Raw genomic sequence first — 16159 nt, forward strand, 5'->3', positions numbered from 1 at the left:
CGGAGGCGGCGGAAATCAGCGCTGGGATGAAAGGAGCGTTTCCAGGGGCTGGCGGGGGAATTCCTGGAGCGCAGGGATGGGGGGCGGTCACCGCACCCCTCCCACGGACACCGAGGTGCCCTCGGGCTCTGGCTGCCTCCTCATCCAGCCCTCCAAGGGCATTTCCCACCCTTCCCAGCGCTGTGGCCCGGGATAAGGTGGGAAGGGACTCGGAGCAGCCCCAGGGAGCTGCCACAACTCAGGGTCGGGCTGAGCTGACCCCGACCCCAGCACCCGGGATGGGGCGGGCAGCGCGTTCCTCGCACGCAGCGGTGCCCACCCAGAGCTGCCGCGGCTCCAAACCAGCACGCGGGGACGTTTTCCAGCAAATCCCGAAAGAAACGGGGCTGCGGCATCCCGGGATACTCCAACACCGAACCCGAAAAGGAGCCTCTGCTCCAGGCGCGGCTCATCCCATCCCATCCCATCCCATCCCATCCCATCCCATCCCATCCCATCCCACCCGGGCAGCTCCCGGGGCACCGGGACTTTGCCCAGGCTCAGCTGGCCGCCCTCGGAGCGGCTTTGAGCGCTCCCGAGTTTCTCAGCGGCTCGGGAAACACGCGGGGAATGCGCGGCGGGGGGCCGAGCGCGGTGACCCCCCCCCGGCCGCAGCCTGGTGGGACAAGGGGTGGCATTCCGGGCATAGCCCTGCTGCGCCCTGGGAGGGAGGAGGCGCGGAAGGGCTCCGATTAACCCGACTGGAAACGGGAAATGGTTGCGGAGCAGTGAAATGGATTTCCATGGCGCAGCGGGAGAAGGGGGTGAAGGGAAGGGGTGGAGAGGCAGCCAAAACCCGGAGATATTGCCCAAATCTAAACCCACCCCGGCCCAGGAATGTGCGGGCGGCGCTGGGACAGGGGGCTGCCCACAGTGGGGAGGGGAGAAGGGGTTCGTGATCCCCCACTGCCCCACTTCCATCACAGCTTTCCCTGAATTTTGGGCTCTGCTGGTCCAGCAGCTGCTCAGCCTCAAAATCCAGCTGGTCCCACTCCCGGGGGTGCTGAGCCCCCACATCAGGGATGCGCCCAGTCCCAGTTCAGTACCACAGAGCACTGGGGAAGCACCAGTTAAACCCAGTTTGAGGAGGGGCTGAGCGCACAGAGTTGTTCCACCCTGCAGGACGTGTCTGAGCTCACCCACCCTCACCTGGGCCGGAGCACGGCCCCATCCCAGCGGGAAAGGAACAGGGACAGGGGCAGGAGCCTGGCCCGGGCAGCCCCTCCCTCACCCCCAGCAATCAAGGTGACAACTCAGCTTTACCATTTGCTTTTAATTTAAAGTTTTGCTCCAGCCCTTGCTGTAGGAGGGAGGGAAAACGCCCGCACGCCCCTGGAGAGGGGAAAGGGCCAGCGAGCACACGCGGCAATAGTGCAAGGGAGCCGTGGGACACCGGGGCACAGCCACCTCCCCAGAAACACCCCTGGGAGGCCGCTGTGCAGCCGGACACCTCCCGTGCTGCTGCCCTCCACAGCAGCTTGGACAGAGGCAATAAATCAATAAATAAAGACCCGGTGCCTCTCCAAAGGCACCTTTTTTTTCTTCTTTTTCTCTTTTTTTTTTTTTTTTTTTCACATGCCAGTGAGTTGTCGGCGTCACAGCCTTCCTCAGCCCGGGCTTTCGGCCACATCCAGTTCGGGTTTCTCAGCACTCAGGAGAGGGCAGAGCCGTGGCCTGGGCGCTTTGGCCACCAGCACCTCCCAAAGCCCAGCCCACGGGCAGCACCTTTGAGCCCTCCCAGCACCCTGCTACATCTCCAGCTTGTTTGAGGTATATCACCCGCCCCCTCCATTACCTTGTGCAGCCAAAAAACAGTGCAAAGAAAACAAAAATGGCCCCCCTCAACCCCTTGCTTTCATCCCCGCCATGAGATGAGCCTGTTTAAGAGGGGAGGACGGCGGCGAGGCACCTCCGGGACCCCCCAGCCCCTCCTCGGGGGTCACTCTGGGCTCTTTGGTCCATTAAATGTCCTGGCCCTGGGGCACCCCCCACCACCACCGAGGCTGCCAAATAAATCCGTGGGACGTGGATCAGCAGCACCAGCAGCCCCGGGGAAGGCTGGGAGGGCTCAGCCCCCTCCCCAAAATGCACCACCCCGGGCGAGCCCTGCGGGGAGGGAGGTGGCCTCAGCTCAGCTTCACCCCGACGGCCACAGCGCGCCGGTAGAGCTCGGTGACATTGTCACAGCCCGCCAGGGACGCTCTGCTCTCCGCCAAGGGGCTGCGGCAGTGGGTGACAGTCCAGCGGCGCAGCCGCCGCCCTTCCTCCCGCTCCTCCTCCTCCTCCAGCCGCAGGAGGCTGTCGGCGGACACGCAGCCCCGCATGGCCCCGGCGCCGGGGGGGCCGCGGGCGGGCAGGTCCAGCTGGTCGAAGGACTCGGTGGACAGGATGCTGTCCTCGCTGACGGCGCTGGCCGGCCGGGCGCGGGGGCCCTGCGGCAGCGGCACCTCGCTGAAGCCCCCGAAGCCCCTCCCGGGGGGGGTCCCCGGCTCGGCGCTGCCCGAGGAGAATTTCCCGTTGTGCTTGAGGATTCCTTTCCTGCGGGCTGGGAGCCCCTGCGGGCCCCGCGCCGGGGAGGGCGGCTCAGCAAACACGCTCTCGTCCAGGTCCAAGCTGCCCGCGTCCAGCACATCCCCGGACTCGCAGCACTCCAGGGACGAGTAATACCCCGACTCCCTGGCCGAGGGCTTCTTCAGGATTCCCTTCTTGGGCATGGCCGCGGGCGCCGCTCCCGTGCCGGTGCCGCGGGGCACCATTCCAGAGGACAGGACCCGGGAGAGCCCCGCGGGGACCCCCTCCCCATCCTCCGCTGGCGGGGGGCCGGGGCCGGGCACCTTCTGCTCACAGGAGTTCCTCTTCTTCAGGATGCCCTTGGGCCGCTTGAGGATGGACTTGGAGGGGTTCTCGGGGCCCGCGGGCGGCTCCTGCAGCGCGTGGGAGACGTCGTTCTCCTTCTTGGACTTCTTGAGGGAGCGCTGCCGCTCCAGGGCCACGCCGGGGATGTGCTGCTTCAGGAAGCAGCGCACCTTGGAGCCGTTCTCCAGCAGCGGCCGGGACGAGCGGCGCAGCCACTCGGCCACCGTGGCCAGCGGGGATTCGCTCTCCCGCAGCAGCTCCTGCTCGCCCAGAGGCATCTTGTAGCCCCAGTTGACCCACCAGTGCGTGGCGATGTCCTCGATGGTGGCCCGGCGCTCCGGGTTCACCATCAGCATCCACCGGATCAGCCCGCAGGCATCTGGGGAAGGGACAGATCAGGCACGGGAGGGGACACGGGGATGGGGGACACACAGGGGGATGGGGGTGGCCCTACCTGAGAGCTTCGTGGGCTCCCGGTAGTCCCCGCTCGTGATCTGCTTGACCAGAGTCTTGTAGTCGTGGCCATCGAAGGGCATCGTGCCGTGGACCAGGATGTAGAGGAGGACACCCAGGGACCAGCTGTCCACCTGGGAAAGGGACAGAGGAGCCTGGAGGGGACAGCAGGACTGGGCTGTCCTGGTCCCCATCCTGCCACAGTCTCATCAGGGCTCCCAGGATGGCAGCAGCCACAGGAGGGGACAGGGCATGGGGCAGGAGCTCAGCACATGCACCCACCCCGCAGTGCCCGGGCTCAGGGGTCCCGTTATCCCAAAAACCCCCGGAGCGATTCCCACACCCGGCAGGGAGGCACAACCAACCTCGGGGCCCTTGTAGGGCCGGCCGTTGATGATCTCGGGGGACGCGTACAGGGGGCTGCCGCAGTAGGTCTGCAGGAGTTTGTCCTGCTGGAAAACGTTGGACAGCCCGAAATCTGCAATCTGGGGGGACAAACACAGCTGTCATCCAGCGGCAAAGTTCCCTTTCCCAAAGTTCCCAAGGCTGAAAGTTTCCCTGGACCTCTCCAGGGATGAGCCTTTGGTTCTGAACCCCCTCCGGGGGCACCTCCAGCCTGGTTTTCCACCCCAAGGTTGCTCCTGTTGCTCTCTGTCTCCCAAAAGCCTCATCCCAGCCATGGCAGCAGCTGCCCTGCGGCCCTGGCAGTGGGAGCAGAGTGGGAAGGTGAGGTTGGAAGGGCTTCCAGGCTCTCCTCCAGCTCATTCCCAGGCACCCCAGGCTGTGCCTTGCACAGGTACTCATTATCCTCATTACGGCTGTCACCTCACACCGAGCAGGAGCTTCTGTGGCTGCCCGCGAGCTCCATTGCAAAATCATCCCTGCTGGAGATAAATCCCGCAGCCCGTTATCAGTGACCACAGGGATCTCCGGCCGAGGCCGCCCCGTGCCCTTCCTCCCTGGCAGAAAGCATCACTCGGGGCCCCTGGAGCTGGGATTTCCTGGCTGGCATGCACAGAAACCAGGAAAAGAGCTCTTCTCATCCACCCAGCGTTGATCTGGGTGCGCAGACTTTGCCCCCTTATCAGCAGGCAGATATCACTTATGGCTTTGCCAGATCTGCCAGGCTCTGTTTTTCCCAGGCAAACCGCATTCCCAGGCAGTGCCAGAGCTCCGGGAAGCCCTGAGGGGACTGAGGTGCTGTGGTCACCCCTTGTCCCTCCACGCTGGGCAGCTCCCCTCGGGTGATCCCCGAGCGTGGCCAGGCCGTGCCAGCCCCTCACCTTGATGTTCCCGTTGGCATCCAGCAGGATGTTCTCCAGCTTCAGGTCCCGGTGGACGATCCCGTTCTGTGGGAAGGGCGGGAGAGCCGGGGTTAATTCGCGGAGGGTTTGAGGGAGGGGAAGTCCGGCACACCGGGAGGGAGGTCACTGCCGGTCAGGGCACGGCGAGCAGGGCAGAGGAGCCGCGCACAGCGCTGGGTGTGGCCCGGGTGCCACCAGGTCTGGCTCTGCTCGGCAGCAGGAGCAGGGAGGTGCCTGCACCAGGTGCCACCCTGGGCTCCTCCATTGTCCCCAGCACCTGGTGCCAGCCCCACCAGGGCACAGCTCCTGCTTGGCCAGGGCCTGCTGCGCCCAGCTGAGCGAGACCCCGATGTGCCTTGGGGTCAGGAGCTGCCCTGCCACCCCCTGCTCCCACCGAGGACTGAGGCACAGCCTTGGAGCATCTTCCTGGGAGACCCTGGTCCTGCCAGGGCATCATCCCACAGCCCCGGGGAGGGTCCTGCAGCTTCACGTTCCCGTCAGGAGCAGGACAGGTGACCCAGGGCTTGGCTTCCAGCCCCGCGGGCAGCCCTGGGCGTCTCCGTCTGGTTGGGTGGCAGGGGAGGTGACACCTCCCAGGCCGGGTTAGTCACCCCCACACCGCAGCAGCCGAGGCCAGGACCTCCCAAAAGCTGCCGGGGCACTGCCACACCCTTCAGACAAAGGCAGCATTAACCCTTCTCCTTGGAAAGGCGCAGAGCCACGAGCTCCTCTCACCGTCCGCGGGGCTGCATCCCTCCCCAGCCCTCTGCTGCAGGGCGGAGCTCTCAGGAGCCCATCCAGCCGCTCTCCCGCCGGGAAAGCACCGGCAAAGCATCGGGAAGCGCGGTGCCAGCCCACCTTGTGGCAGTAGTAGACGGCGGACACGACCTGGCGGAAGAAGTGCCGCGCCTCCTGCTCCGAGAGCCGCTGCCGCTCGCTGATGTAGTCGTACAGGTCCCCTTTGCTGGCGTATTCCATCACGATGACGATCTTGCTGCTGTTCTCAAACACTGTGGGACGTGGGGAAGGGTTAGGAGGGATCCTCGGGACTGTGGGAACGCTCATTAGGACATCGCTGTTAACGAGCAGCTGAAGCCCTGATTGACCCTAACGCTGCCCACCCCAATCGCTGCCCTCAGCCTTGGCCTAAACAGGGACCTGCAGGTCAGGGGAGCCACCAGAGCTGTCACCCACATCCCCCAGTGCCACCGGGGCTGCTGGCCCAGCAGCTGTGCCACCACCGAGGCTCTGCCACCACCGGCTCTGCCACCACCGAGGCTCTGCCACCACCGGGGTGACTCAGGCGTGCGGCTCTTTGCTGGAATCCCCCTCCAGGGGGGAAGGCGACAGCGCTGGCACCGCCAGTGACCTTCCTGCCTGTTCCCACTGCTCCCAAAAAAGGCTCTGGCTGGAGCCAGGAGCCGGAGCGTTTTCTTCCTGTTTGCAGAAAGCCACCTCGGTGTTTTTGAATTCCAGCCGCCGGTGTGACTCAGCCCTCGCAAACACGGCGGAGGAGCTGCCAGCCCGCTCGCTTTTGTTTGGAGGACAAAAGGGCTCTGGAGCCCTCCCAAGCGCCGGGAGCAGGGGCAGAGCAGGTTCCAGCCCAAGGACTCGGTGTCTGCAAAGCCTGACCCACCTGCGAATTTGGGCTGAGCCCGGTTCTGGTTGGACCTGGAGGAGTATCCCTTGGGTTATCCCAACCCCCGCCGGTAGCAAAGCCCGGCCCTGGCCATAAAGCCAAGCCCGGCAGCACCAGGAACTCTCCCAGCACTCTGTGGTTTGGTTTTCCAGTGCCCCGGGGGAGGGAATGAGGAGGACTCCAGGACTGAGATTAAATCCTGCCTCAGGCTCAGAGTGGATCCACGGAGATCCCAAATTCTCCGGGATGAGCGTCCGCCACAGCCACACACAGCCCCTGCTCCGCAGCACAGCTCAGCCTCCCTCCACAGCCCCACCGAGGCTTCCAGCTCCCAAAATCCACATGTGGAGCTGGATTCCCTGTCTGGGAGGGAGGGACGGCACAGGAAGGGCTATTTCTGGAGCAGGTATTTCCCCTCGGCGGGGAAAGCACAGCCCGGGAGCATCTGCTTTCCCTGCTGAGTCACCGGGAACGGGAGCCAGGTCCTGGAAGGGAGGAGAGGGCCGGGCTGAACCCACCCAGCCGGGCCAAACCCACTCCAAGGCCCACCCCCCCCCCCCCCCCGTTCAGGAGGCTCCGATCATGGATGCAGCTGGAAAAGGGAGGGGAGCAGAGGCCTCACCTTCGTGCACAGCGATGATGTGGGGGTGGTTGAGGGAGGACATGATCTCAATCTCCCTCCGGATGTGGACAAGGTCCTGCTCATCCTTGATTTTGTCTTTCCGGATGGATTTGATGGCCACCTGCGGATGAGCACAGAGGGGGCTGTGAATTCCCAAAGCAAGAAATTCCCCGCTCCCTATTTTAGGAAGGGGCTCACAACCAAGATCCCAACCACCCAGCTTCCCCACGTGCCGTATCCAAGAGCTGAGCAGCGCAGCTCCATGGAAACAGCTCTGGGAAAAGCGAATTTGATCGATTTGGAATTTATCCTTCCCAGTTCCTGCTGCTGCACGCACGGGAGAAGCTCCCCCCGAGGGACACCCGTGCCAGCTCCTCGTTTTGGGGGGCTCCCCGAGCCTCCTCCCGCAGGTAGCGCAGCTCTGCTCCTCATTTTTGGGCTTTGCATGGATTTTATGCCGCCGCTGGAGCACGGCCAGGCGCAGGAATGCGCCCTGCACACATGACTCGGGAGATAACCACAACAACAACAGCCCGCTCCTGGGCTCAGGAAAGGGGGAACAAAACCCCACACCTCGCGTTTTGTGTGCCCCTAAGCCACTTTATTTCTAGGAGTAAGAGAAAGTTGGGATGCAAAAGTAGATCCCCGCTCAGAACGGGGTGGGAGACCCGGCTTTTTCCAGCCTTTCCTTTGGGTTTTCAAGCTCTCCTCCACAAGGAGGTTGAGAAGGGGGAGGAGAACGAGGAGTAGGTGCCGGAGAATAGACGCCTTCTAATCCCCTTTCAAAGGAGCTGTGGGCACACAATGCGTTCCCAAGGCTGAATTTACAACTGAATCCAGCAGAACCTTTCATTTTTTTTTTCCCCCCCTCTTTTCCCCTCCCAGACAAGAATGCGGAACAGCTTTAATCCCGCCAAGGGACCCCCGCGCCGGTCTCCCAGCAACGGCGAGAGGGGCCACAGACCCCTGCCGGCCCCAGCTGCCCGCACGGGGACCTTCCTGCTGCTCCGAGGGATGCTCAGCCTCGTGTCCCTGCGATTTAGGGGCGCTGGAAGCCTCGCTCCTCAAAACCCAGCCTTGCTAAGCCAGGCTTGTGGCAGCAGGCATGGAACCAGCGAGATCTCGGCAGGGAGAAGCCCCTGAAAGGGGGGCTCGGGTGGGCACTGAAGTCCCATTTTGGCCCCAAATCCCATTTTTATGGCACTGAACCACCTCAGGCAGCACCAGCCAGAGCAGGAATTGCTCCTGGAGGATCTGGGCAGGGCGGACTCTGGCCGGGGGAGGTTCAATAACCGCGGCCCAAGTTTCTGCAGAAAGCAATACTGAAAGTGTTCAACGCTTCTGGGAAGCCCAGCCAGGTTTTCGTTCCCCTGACCTTTGTTTAACAGGTTAAATTTTAACAATTTTTTTCGCTGCTGCCCCAGTTACCTGACCCCTGCAGAGCCTCCCTGCAGCCAGCCAGCCTCCCAGACTCCTGCTGGCTCACTCCTTCCATCCCCCTGCTAGTGCCTGGCACCCAGCCCAGCACCCTCAGGAGTTTGGGGGGCTCACAGAGCATTTCCTTTGTGCCCCCCACACCCCCAAAATTCTGAGCCAGGGCTCAGGGCAAGAGCCACAGTCCACGGAAAGATGGAGCAGCTCCAAGAGATGCCTCCGGCTGGATCGAGCAGTGCTGGATCCTCACCATGATCCCAAAATCAGTGACCTCCAGGCAGATGCAGCCATCCCATCCTCCCCCAGCAGGGCCAGGCAGCAGCTTCGTTCCCAAACTTTCCCTGCCCAAGAGGGCTGGGAGCAGAGGATGTCCCCTGGAGACAGGACAGCAGCCTCGGGGACAGGCGGTGCCACAGCCCCACCGGGAGAGTCCCCTGCAGGGGAACAGCCGCAAGGAATCCCACTGGAGCCTTCCTTGGGAGCCCAGGGAGCTCGGGAGCGCTTTCCAAGGCAAAAAAAGCTTTTAATTAAAAGTTTTTTGGGGGCAGAACAGGTATTTTCAGCAGCTGCTGAAAAATGCATTAAGCTACAACCCCAGGCAGCGCTTCAGAAGTTGTTCCAGACTGCGAGGGCAGCGTTTCGTGCTCCATGAAATATGGATTAAAATTCACCCTGGAACAGCCCAGGCTTCGCCCCTTCCTGGAGATCAAAAGAAGCTCTGGAATATTCCAGGTGCTGCCTTCTCCTGTCACCAGCACGGGCCCCTAAATTACGTTTGTGACACCGAGGAGAGTCCCACGGGAGGTCCCCCGGTTGTGTTTGGCTTGGCTGTGGGCCAGGGATCGGGAGCCAGGCTGGGAAAAACTCCAGGCTGGGAGGGAAAGAAAGAGCGTGGAGGCTGCCCCGCAAACAGGTGCGGTTTGCAGCACCACGGTGCTGGATATTCAACCCTGAGCACAGAGGGGGAAAAGGGGGAAGGAGGAAAAAAAAAAGGGGGAAGGAGGAAAAAAAAAAAGGGGGAAGGAGGAAAAAAAAAAAGGGGGAAGGAGGAAAAAAAAAAAGGGGGAAGGAGGGAAAAAAAAAAGGGGGAAGGAGGGAAAAAAAGGGGGGAAGGAGGGAAAAAAAGGGGGGAAAGGGGAAAAAAAGGGGGGGAGGGGGAAAAGGGAAAAAACCAGAACGAACAAAAAAGGGAAGGAAAAAATAAAAAGGAAGGAAAAAATAAAAAGGAAGGAAAAAATAAAAAGGAAGGAAAAAATAAAAAGGAAGGAAAAAGAACCAGCAGCTCCCTCCCCACCCGATGTGATATTGTGGGGATTTTTGCAAGGATTGGGAAAGGCAATGCTCAGCAGGAGCATCGCTTCAGATAAAGGATTTCTAGCCAGAAAAAAGGGTGGGTTTTTTTTTTCCAGACAAATAATTCATGGAAGTCCCAAACCATCCTCCAGCTGCAGGAGCCTGGAATTTCCTGTCACCTTCCCACCAAATCAGCCTGCTCTGAGCCCAGGTATTTTAAAATTCAGAGAGGAACAAGAAATCCGGGCAGTAAAACGAGATGGTTCAACACTCAGCGCCTCTGTCAGAGGCAATTCCCGATTCGCCAGAGGCAAAATCCTTGCGGATGGAGCAGCTCCAGCTTTTCAGCCCGAGCCGGTGCCGTGGGATGCCCACAGCCCACGAGGGGTCCCTGCCCTCACACCTGCGGGGTTGGGAAGTGAAAGCCACTTAGGGAAGGAGCGAACAACAGCCGAGCTCGGGATAAGGCTCGGGATTAAAGAGGCCCGGAAATGCTGAGTGCTGCAGAAAAGAGTTTGTGGGAAGAGGAGAGATTTGTGGTTTAGGGCTCGTGTTCCTTCACCAGGCCGGGGAGGTGCTGGTGGCAGAGCCTCTGATTATCTGCGGCGGTGATTGAGGGCTCCGTGGCCTGTGGGTTGAATTTGCATGATAAAAGAGCGATGCCGGAGCCGGTCCTGAGGGGCTTCCGCAGCCGGGCGAGTTTTGGGGCAGAGAACTGAGATTTCTGAGCTGCGGCTCTCTCAGGTGCGGGCAGGGAAAGCCAAATTTTCTCGCCCATGCCGAGGGGAGGGATCCTTCCCGCTCTGTGGGTGGAAGCTGCATTTCAAGGCCCTGATTATGCAGCAAACCAGCGGCTTCTCCCGGCTCGGACGAGAGATCTGCCGTGGGATCTGATTTCATTAAGAGCCGTGGTGTTACACAAGGAAACCTCGCGAATTCCCAGCTCTTCCCCTGGCGTGTCCCCGTGGGATGTCGCTGATCCCATCTCACGCCCTGCTCAGCCCCTGGCAGGGCCAGTCCTGCCGCTCGCAGCTCGCCCCCTGCTCAGGCCGGCCTGCGAGGGTCTTTTTGGGTCCCTCCCACCCCTCGGGGCTGGGAAATCACGGCCAAGTTTGAATCCTTGCAGATTCCCACAGGACAGAGCAGCACCCGGCGCTCCCGGGGGTTCAATCCCCTTTTCCCTGAGGAAAGCTGCGCCCTGCGCTGAGCCGTGCCTCGCACGGAGCCTCTTTCTCCCGCGGGCTGGCGTGAGTCAGGATTTTGGGCTGAGCCCGGCTGAGCTCTGGGTGTCCCACACCGTGTGAAAGCCAACAGCAAACCCGGCCCGCACTCAGGGTGAGAGGAAGGGAAAAACCCTTCAGACTCGAGTGCGGTGTTTGCTTTGGCGGCCGCGTCCCCGCCCGCTCCTTCCCCCAGGAAGCCCGACCGCGGTCAAGTGGGCGAGAGGAGCTGCAGCCCCCCGAGAGGAGGGGGGCGAGACTCCCTCCGGGCTGCCCCCGGCCCCACGGGGAGGGCAGAGCCGCAGCCTCCCGCACGCTGCGGAGGAGCGGGGCCCGGGGAAGGCTGCGCCGAGCCGGTTACCGGCTGCGGAGAGCCGGGGCCGGGGGATGCAGCGGGGACGCGATGCTCGGAGCGGGGGATGCTCGGGGGTCCCGCTCCGGGGCACCGTGAGGATGGGAGGTGGAGGGGGAGCACCGGAGGGGGAGGCACCGGCGCCGGGCTGCGGGAAGCGGGGGGTGCTCAGGGACCGCCGAAACACGGCGGGGATGCAGCGGGGACAGGGAGGGACGCACCGGCCGGGGGGATGCAGGGGGGACGGCGAGGATGCAGCGGGCCGGGAGGATGCTCGGAGACCCCGCACGGTGAGGATGCCCCGGGGCGATCCTTACCAGCTTCCCGGATCGCTCCCGGGCTTTCTTCACCTTCCCGTAGGTGCCTTTCCCCAGCGTTTCCAGGAACTCGTAGCGGTGCTTGAGGTTGTGCTTGTGGTGGTGCCGCTTCACCGCCTGCTTCTTCATCAGTGGCCGCGGCGACTTGATGAGCCCCTCGGCCAGCGAGGCGGCCAGCGCAGAACCGGAACCGGTGCCGGGCCCTGCCGCCCGCTCCATTCCGATCCCGGCTCCGGCTCCGCCGCCGCCCGGCGCGTCCCGGCCCGTCCCGGCCGATAAATGCGGCGGCCCCGGCGGCCGCGCCCCCCCGCGCCCATTGGCGGCTGCCGGCGGCCGCCCCGCCCGGGGCCGGGACCGGGGAGGGGGAGCCCGGGCTGCGGGGAGACCCCACGGGCAGCGCTGGGAGCGGGGAACCCATGGGGAGCGGTTGGGGGGAGACCCAGGGACCAGCGGGCACGGGGCAGCCACGAACTGGGGGTAAGGGAGGGGGTGTGGAGAGGGGGGCAGGAGGAATCCAGGGACAAGGGAGAGAGGCAGAGGACAAAGGGGGACACGGGGGTGGCTCCAGGATGGAGGGAGACGAGGATTTTCCAGGGCATGATGCAGGGAGAGACTTTCACCCAAAGGCTGGGAAGGGGTGCAGGCCCGGAGCGCTGGGAGGGTCAGAGGGGCTTTGGACAAGAGCGTGGAGTGCCAGGACACAGGGAATGGCTTCCCAGTGCCAGAGGACAGGGTTAGATGGGATTTGAGGATGAAATTCCTCCTGTAAGGGTGGGCAGGCCCTGGCACAGGGTGCCCAGAGAAGCTGTGGCTGCCCCTGGATCTCCTGGAAGTGTCCAAGGCCAGGCTGGATGGGGCTTGGAGCAGCCTGGGACAGTGGGAGGTGTCCCTGCCCATGGCAAGGGTGGCACCGGGTGATGTTTAATGTCCCTTCCAACACAAACCATTCCGTAATTCCATAATGTGGAGCAAATTCCGTAATGTCTCACACCGGCGACAGAGGGACACACACAGTCAGACGTGATTCGCTGCAAGGAGTCCCAATGCACCCAAACCCAGGGGAAAAAAAATGGCATTTAGGGCAAAATCAGGGAGAGGAGAGGCCTGGGCGAGTGCAGCCTGTCCACACTCGCCACAGGGCCACGCTCTGCCCTCCTGGACACACAGCTTGGGAGGGAAGAACAGGAACTTTCTCCAGGCCCGGAGCCCGGGGGGGGGAAGCGGCTGCTGAGGCTCCCACGCGAAGACTCCTCTCGGCCATTCCCGGCTCCCTCAGCAGCACCTTCTCCCCGTGTGGTCTCCCTGCCCCTGCGGTAAATCTTTGTTTGGAGATATTAAAAGAATGCAATTATTTCCCAGAACAGCCAAAACAAAGGCGCTTGCCCAGCTCCGGCATGTGTGAGGACACCCCGCGTCGATGGCAGAGGGAGATAGCTGCGGGATTACTCATCCAGACCTGGATTTTCCCACCGCTCCCCGCAGCTCCGGCAGAGCAGGGGGTCCGGAACGCCTGCCAGGGGTGATTTAATCCAGCGCCGACTCCTCTCCGCGGGCTTCGGAGGTGACACCAAGGTGACACAGGATGGGGCTCTCAGCATCTCGAGGCTGTGCCTCGGTGTCAGGAGAGACCCAGGCGGGCGGCACTGTCCCCTGGCTGGTTTTGTCACCGGGGTGAGGTTATGGAGTGACCTGTTGAGGGCAGCTGTCCCTCAGGGAAGCTGAGGACAACAGATCATGGACACAGCCTTGCACCAAACCGCTCCCCGTGGCTGTCACCCATCCCAGTGCTGTCCCACGCTCCTTAAACACCATTTGGATACAATTAAGACACACAGGTCTCTTCCCCTGCCACTGTCACCGGTTTTTATTGCCGGTGGCCACGTGGCACCTCCGCCTCTCACAGGGAAGAGCAGCTCCAGGCTGCTCATCCCCACCTCAAGCCTCCCCCCGAGCTGAACAAACCAGGGACGAGCCGCTGCCCTCGTTTTAAAATCAGCCCGGGACATCCGAAGACGATCCCGGGCCGCAGCAATTGCGATAACGAATTGCGATAACGAATTGCGATAACGAATTGCGATAACGAATTGCGATAACGAATTGCGATAATGAGTTGTTTACTGAGCAGCACCAGGAGCCGTTTCCATGGGGAAGATAAACAAGGCGGAGATGAGCCGAGCTGAACCGAAGCGCCGTAATTCCAAAGTCAAAGCAAACAGCCGGGATCCTGTCCGGGCACGGCCCAGGGACTGCGGCAGAGCCGGGGAGGGAAGGCACGAACCTCCCGGGCTGCGGTGAACAAAGGGACTGCACCGGCCTGAGGGGAAAAGTGTCGCTGTCGCTGTCGCTGTCGCTGTCGCTGTCGCTGTCGGTGTCGGTGTCTCCCGGAGCTGTCCCAGCTGTGGGACCGCTGCTGGCTCGGCCCAAAAAAGCGCTCGAGCACACACCGAACTGCAGGCACGTGTTTGGCATCCCCGTGGATTTACCGGGATGCTTTTCCCAAGGCTTTCGCCGCGAGGAAAGGAAGCGCAGCCCGGCGGAGCTTCCCCTTCTGTTTCCACCGGATAAATTCCTCTCGGCGATGCTGTGCTGTGGCTGCGAGGGAGGGAGGCTGAGGGATGCGTTTCTTCCAGACGGGCTCAGGAAGCCGTTCCCGTTTGCATGGAAATGCCAAGGGACCGGAGCCGAGCCCGCTGGAATCCGCTGATAAGGATCCTCTATTGTAGCAGCACCCACGGCTTTCTCCACCGGGGAAATCCACCGAAATTCCACAGCTCAGCCCTGGAAATCCCAAACTGGGCTTGTCCCGCGGCCCCAGTGCGTGTCCACTAAAGCCAACCTGAAATCCAGCCAGGAATTTAGCTCCATGTCTGGGAAACCCGCTCTGAACTCAGCTTGGTGCTTGGATATAGCGGGAGCTCTGTCTGCTCGCAGGCTCCGAAATTCGTATTAATGAATTTATTACATTGAAATAAATCCTACAGCGTTATCCCGGCGCTGAAAACATCCACGTCCTGGCCAAAACCTGTGGGTTCGGCGGCCACAGGCTCTGCTTGTGGACTGGGAGAGGAACAAACGTTAGGCAGAGGATTTTCTTGCAGCAGGGAGACCTCCCACGGGGAAAGGAAGAGCTCCCGGAGTCATCGAAATGCCAGAGACAACAAAAGGTTTCACGCTCGCCCCTCGTTAGTGGCCCCGCAGCCTCAGCATTCCTCACCTGCTGCCGGGGGATGCTCGGGCAGGTGTGAAACCCATTTTCCCTCTGAAAAATCCCGGCGTGCTCTGATCCTCCCCATCCATCAGCAGGAGAAGGGAAACTCATCAGCGGCAATGGGAACCTTTGGAAAAGTCATTTATGGCCTTTCACTGATGGTGAGAGCAGCAGAGGCCTCCTCGCACCCCAGGAGGGCAGCTGGGGGTTCCATCCATCCATGGATCCATGGATCCATGGATCCATCCATCCCTCCATCCCTCCTTCCATCCATCCATCCATCCATCCACCCATCCATCCATCCATCCATCCATCCCTCCTTCCATCCATCCATCCATCCATCCATGGATCCATCCATCATCCATCCATGGATCCATCCATCATCCATCCATCCATCATCCATCCATCCATCATCCATCCATCCATCCATCCATCCATCCATCCCTCATCCATCCATCCATCCATCCCTCATCCATCCACCCATCCATCCCTCATCCATCCATCCCTCATCCATCCATCCATCCATCCATCATCCATCCATCCATCCATCCATCCATCCATGCCTCCATCCATCCATCCATGCCTCCATCCATCCATCCATCCCTCCATCCATCCATCCCTCCATCCATCCATCCATCCATCATCCATCCATCCATCCATCATCCATCCATCCATCCATCCATCATCCATCCATCCATCCATCCATCCATCCGTCATCCATCCATCCATCCCTCCATCCATCCCTCCATCCATCCATCCATCCATCCATCCATCCATCCATCCATCTGTCCCTCCTTCCCTCCCACCATCTCCTCTGGATAAACCCAGGCTCATTTCAGACCGATCCAACGGGCAGAATTTGTGTCCCACTTTGCAAACCCCACCAGCCTGATGAGGTTCCAATCATGAGTCCAGGCTCTCCCGGCGAGAAAGGAGATTGGGAATGTGCCGCAGCCGGGGCTGGATCGCGGTCGGACAGAGAACATTTCAGTGGGAAGATGAGCAGTGAAGCACATCGAGGAGAGGAGAGGAGCAGAGCAAAGCCCTAATGAGGAGTGGCTGGCTTGGAGTCCTGCTCGTTCCACAGCTGAACCAGCCACAGGAATTCCCAATCCAGCCTGGATCCACGGCAGTGGATCCTGGAGTTCAAACTGGGATGAACCCAGGAACCGGCCCCTCCAAAATCTGGATTTTCCGATTTTTAATCTGTGCTATCAGGTGATAACGAGATCTTTGTTACTGTGCCCTGTTTGCCTCAGAAAATGCTCCACATTGATAAGGGACACGTGCAGCGTCTGAGTGACAAAAACTCTGAAAGTTTTTTGAATAAAATCCAACCCAAGCCCTGTTTCAACCCCAAAATTCGTCACCCGCCGTGGTGAAGCCTCCAGCAAACCCCAGGTGAGTGGCAGCAGGAGCTGA

The 16159-nt window shown here is 61.4% G+C and overlaps 1 protein-coding gene and 1 long non-coding RNA gene across 2 annotated transcripts; both read right to left on the minus strand.

Moving 5' to 3' along the window:
- Positions 1–1292: 1292 nt before the first annotated feature.
- Positions 1293–11789, minus strand: NUAK2 (NUAK family kinase 2). The gene is made up of 7 exons (XM_048328272.1): positions 11530–11789; positions 6914–7034; positions 5511–5662; positions 4632–4697; positions 3714–3833; positions 3350–3482; positions 1293–3274 (listed from the first exon to the last, which is right to left on the minus strand). Exons 1-7 carry the CDS (start codon positions 11746–11748, stop codon positions 2166–2168), a joined length of 1920 nt encoding a protein of 639 aa, XP_048184229.1. The 5' UTR covers positions 11749–11789; the 3' UTR covers positions 1293–2165.
- Positions 11790–13375: 1586 nt separating this feature from the next.
- LOC125338114 lies at positions 13376–15027 on the minus strand. Its single transcript, XR_007208193.1, has 2 exons — positions 14744–15027; positions 13376–14575 (listed from the first exon to the last, which is right to left on the minus strand). It is a non-coding gene; the product is annotated as an uncharacterized LOC125338114 (long non-coding RNA).
- Between the last annotated feature and the right edge of the window lie 1132 nt (positions 15028–16159).

The sequence above is a fragment of the Corvus hawaiiensis genome, chromosome 24 (assembly GCF_020740725.1).
Source record: "Corvus hawaiiensis isolate bCorHaw1 chromosome 24, bCorHaw1.pri.cur, whole genome shotgun sequence".
NCBI lineage: Eukaryota > Metazoa > Chordata > Aves > Passeriformes > Corvidae > Corvus > Corvus hawaiiensis.

Coding starts and splice junctions, on each gene's coding strand:
- NUAK2 (XM_048328272.1), bottom strand. CDS start 11,748: ATGGAGCGGGCGGCAGGGCCCGGCACCGGTTCCGGTTCTGCGCTGGCC. Junction 4,698..5,510: donor CCGTCTACTACTGCCACAAG/GTGGGCTGGCAC, acceptor CCCTTCCCACAG/AACGGGATCGTCCACCGGGA. Junction 3,483..3,713: donor GGCCCTACAAGGGCCCCGAG/GTTGGTTGTGCC, acceptor TCCCTTTCCCAG/GTGGACAGCTGGTCCCTGGG.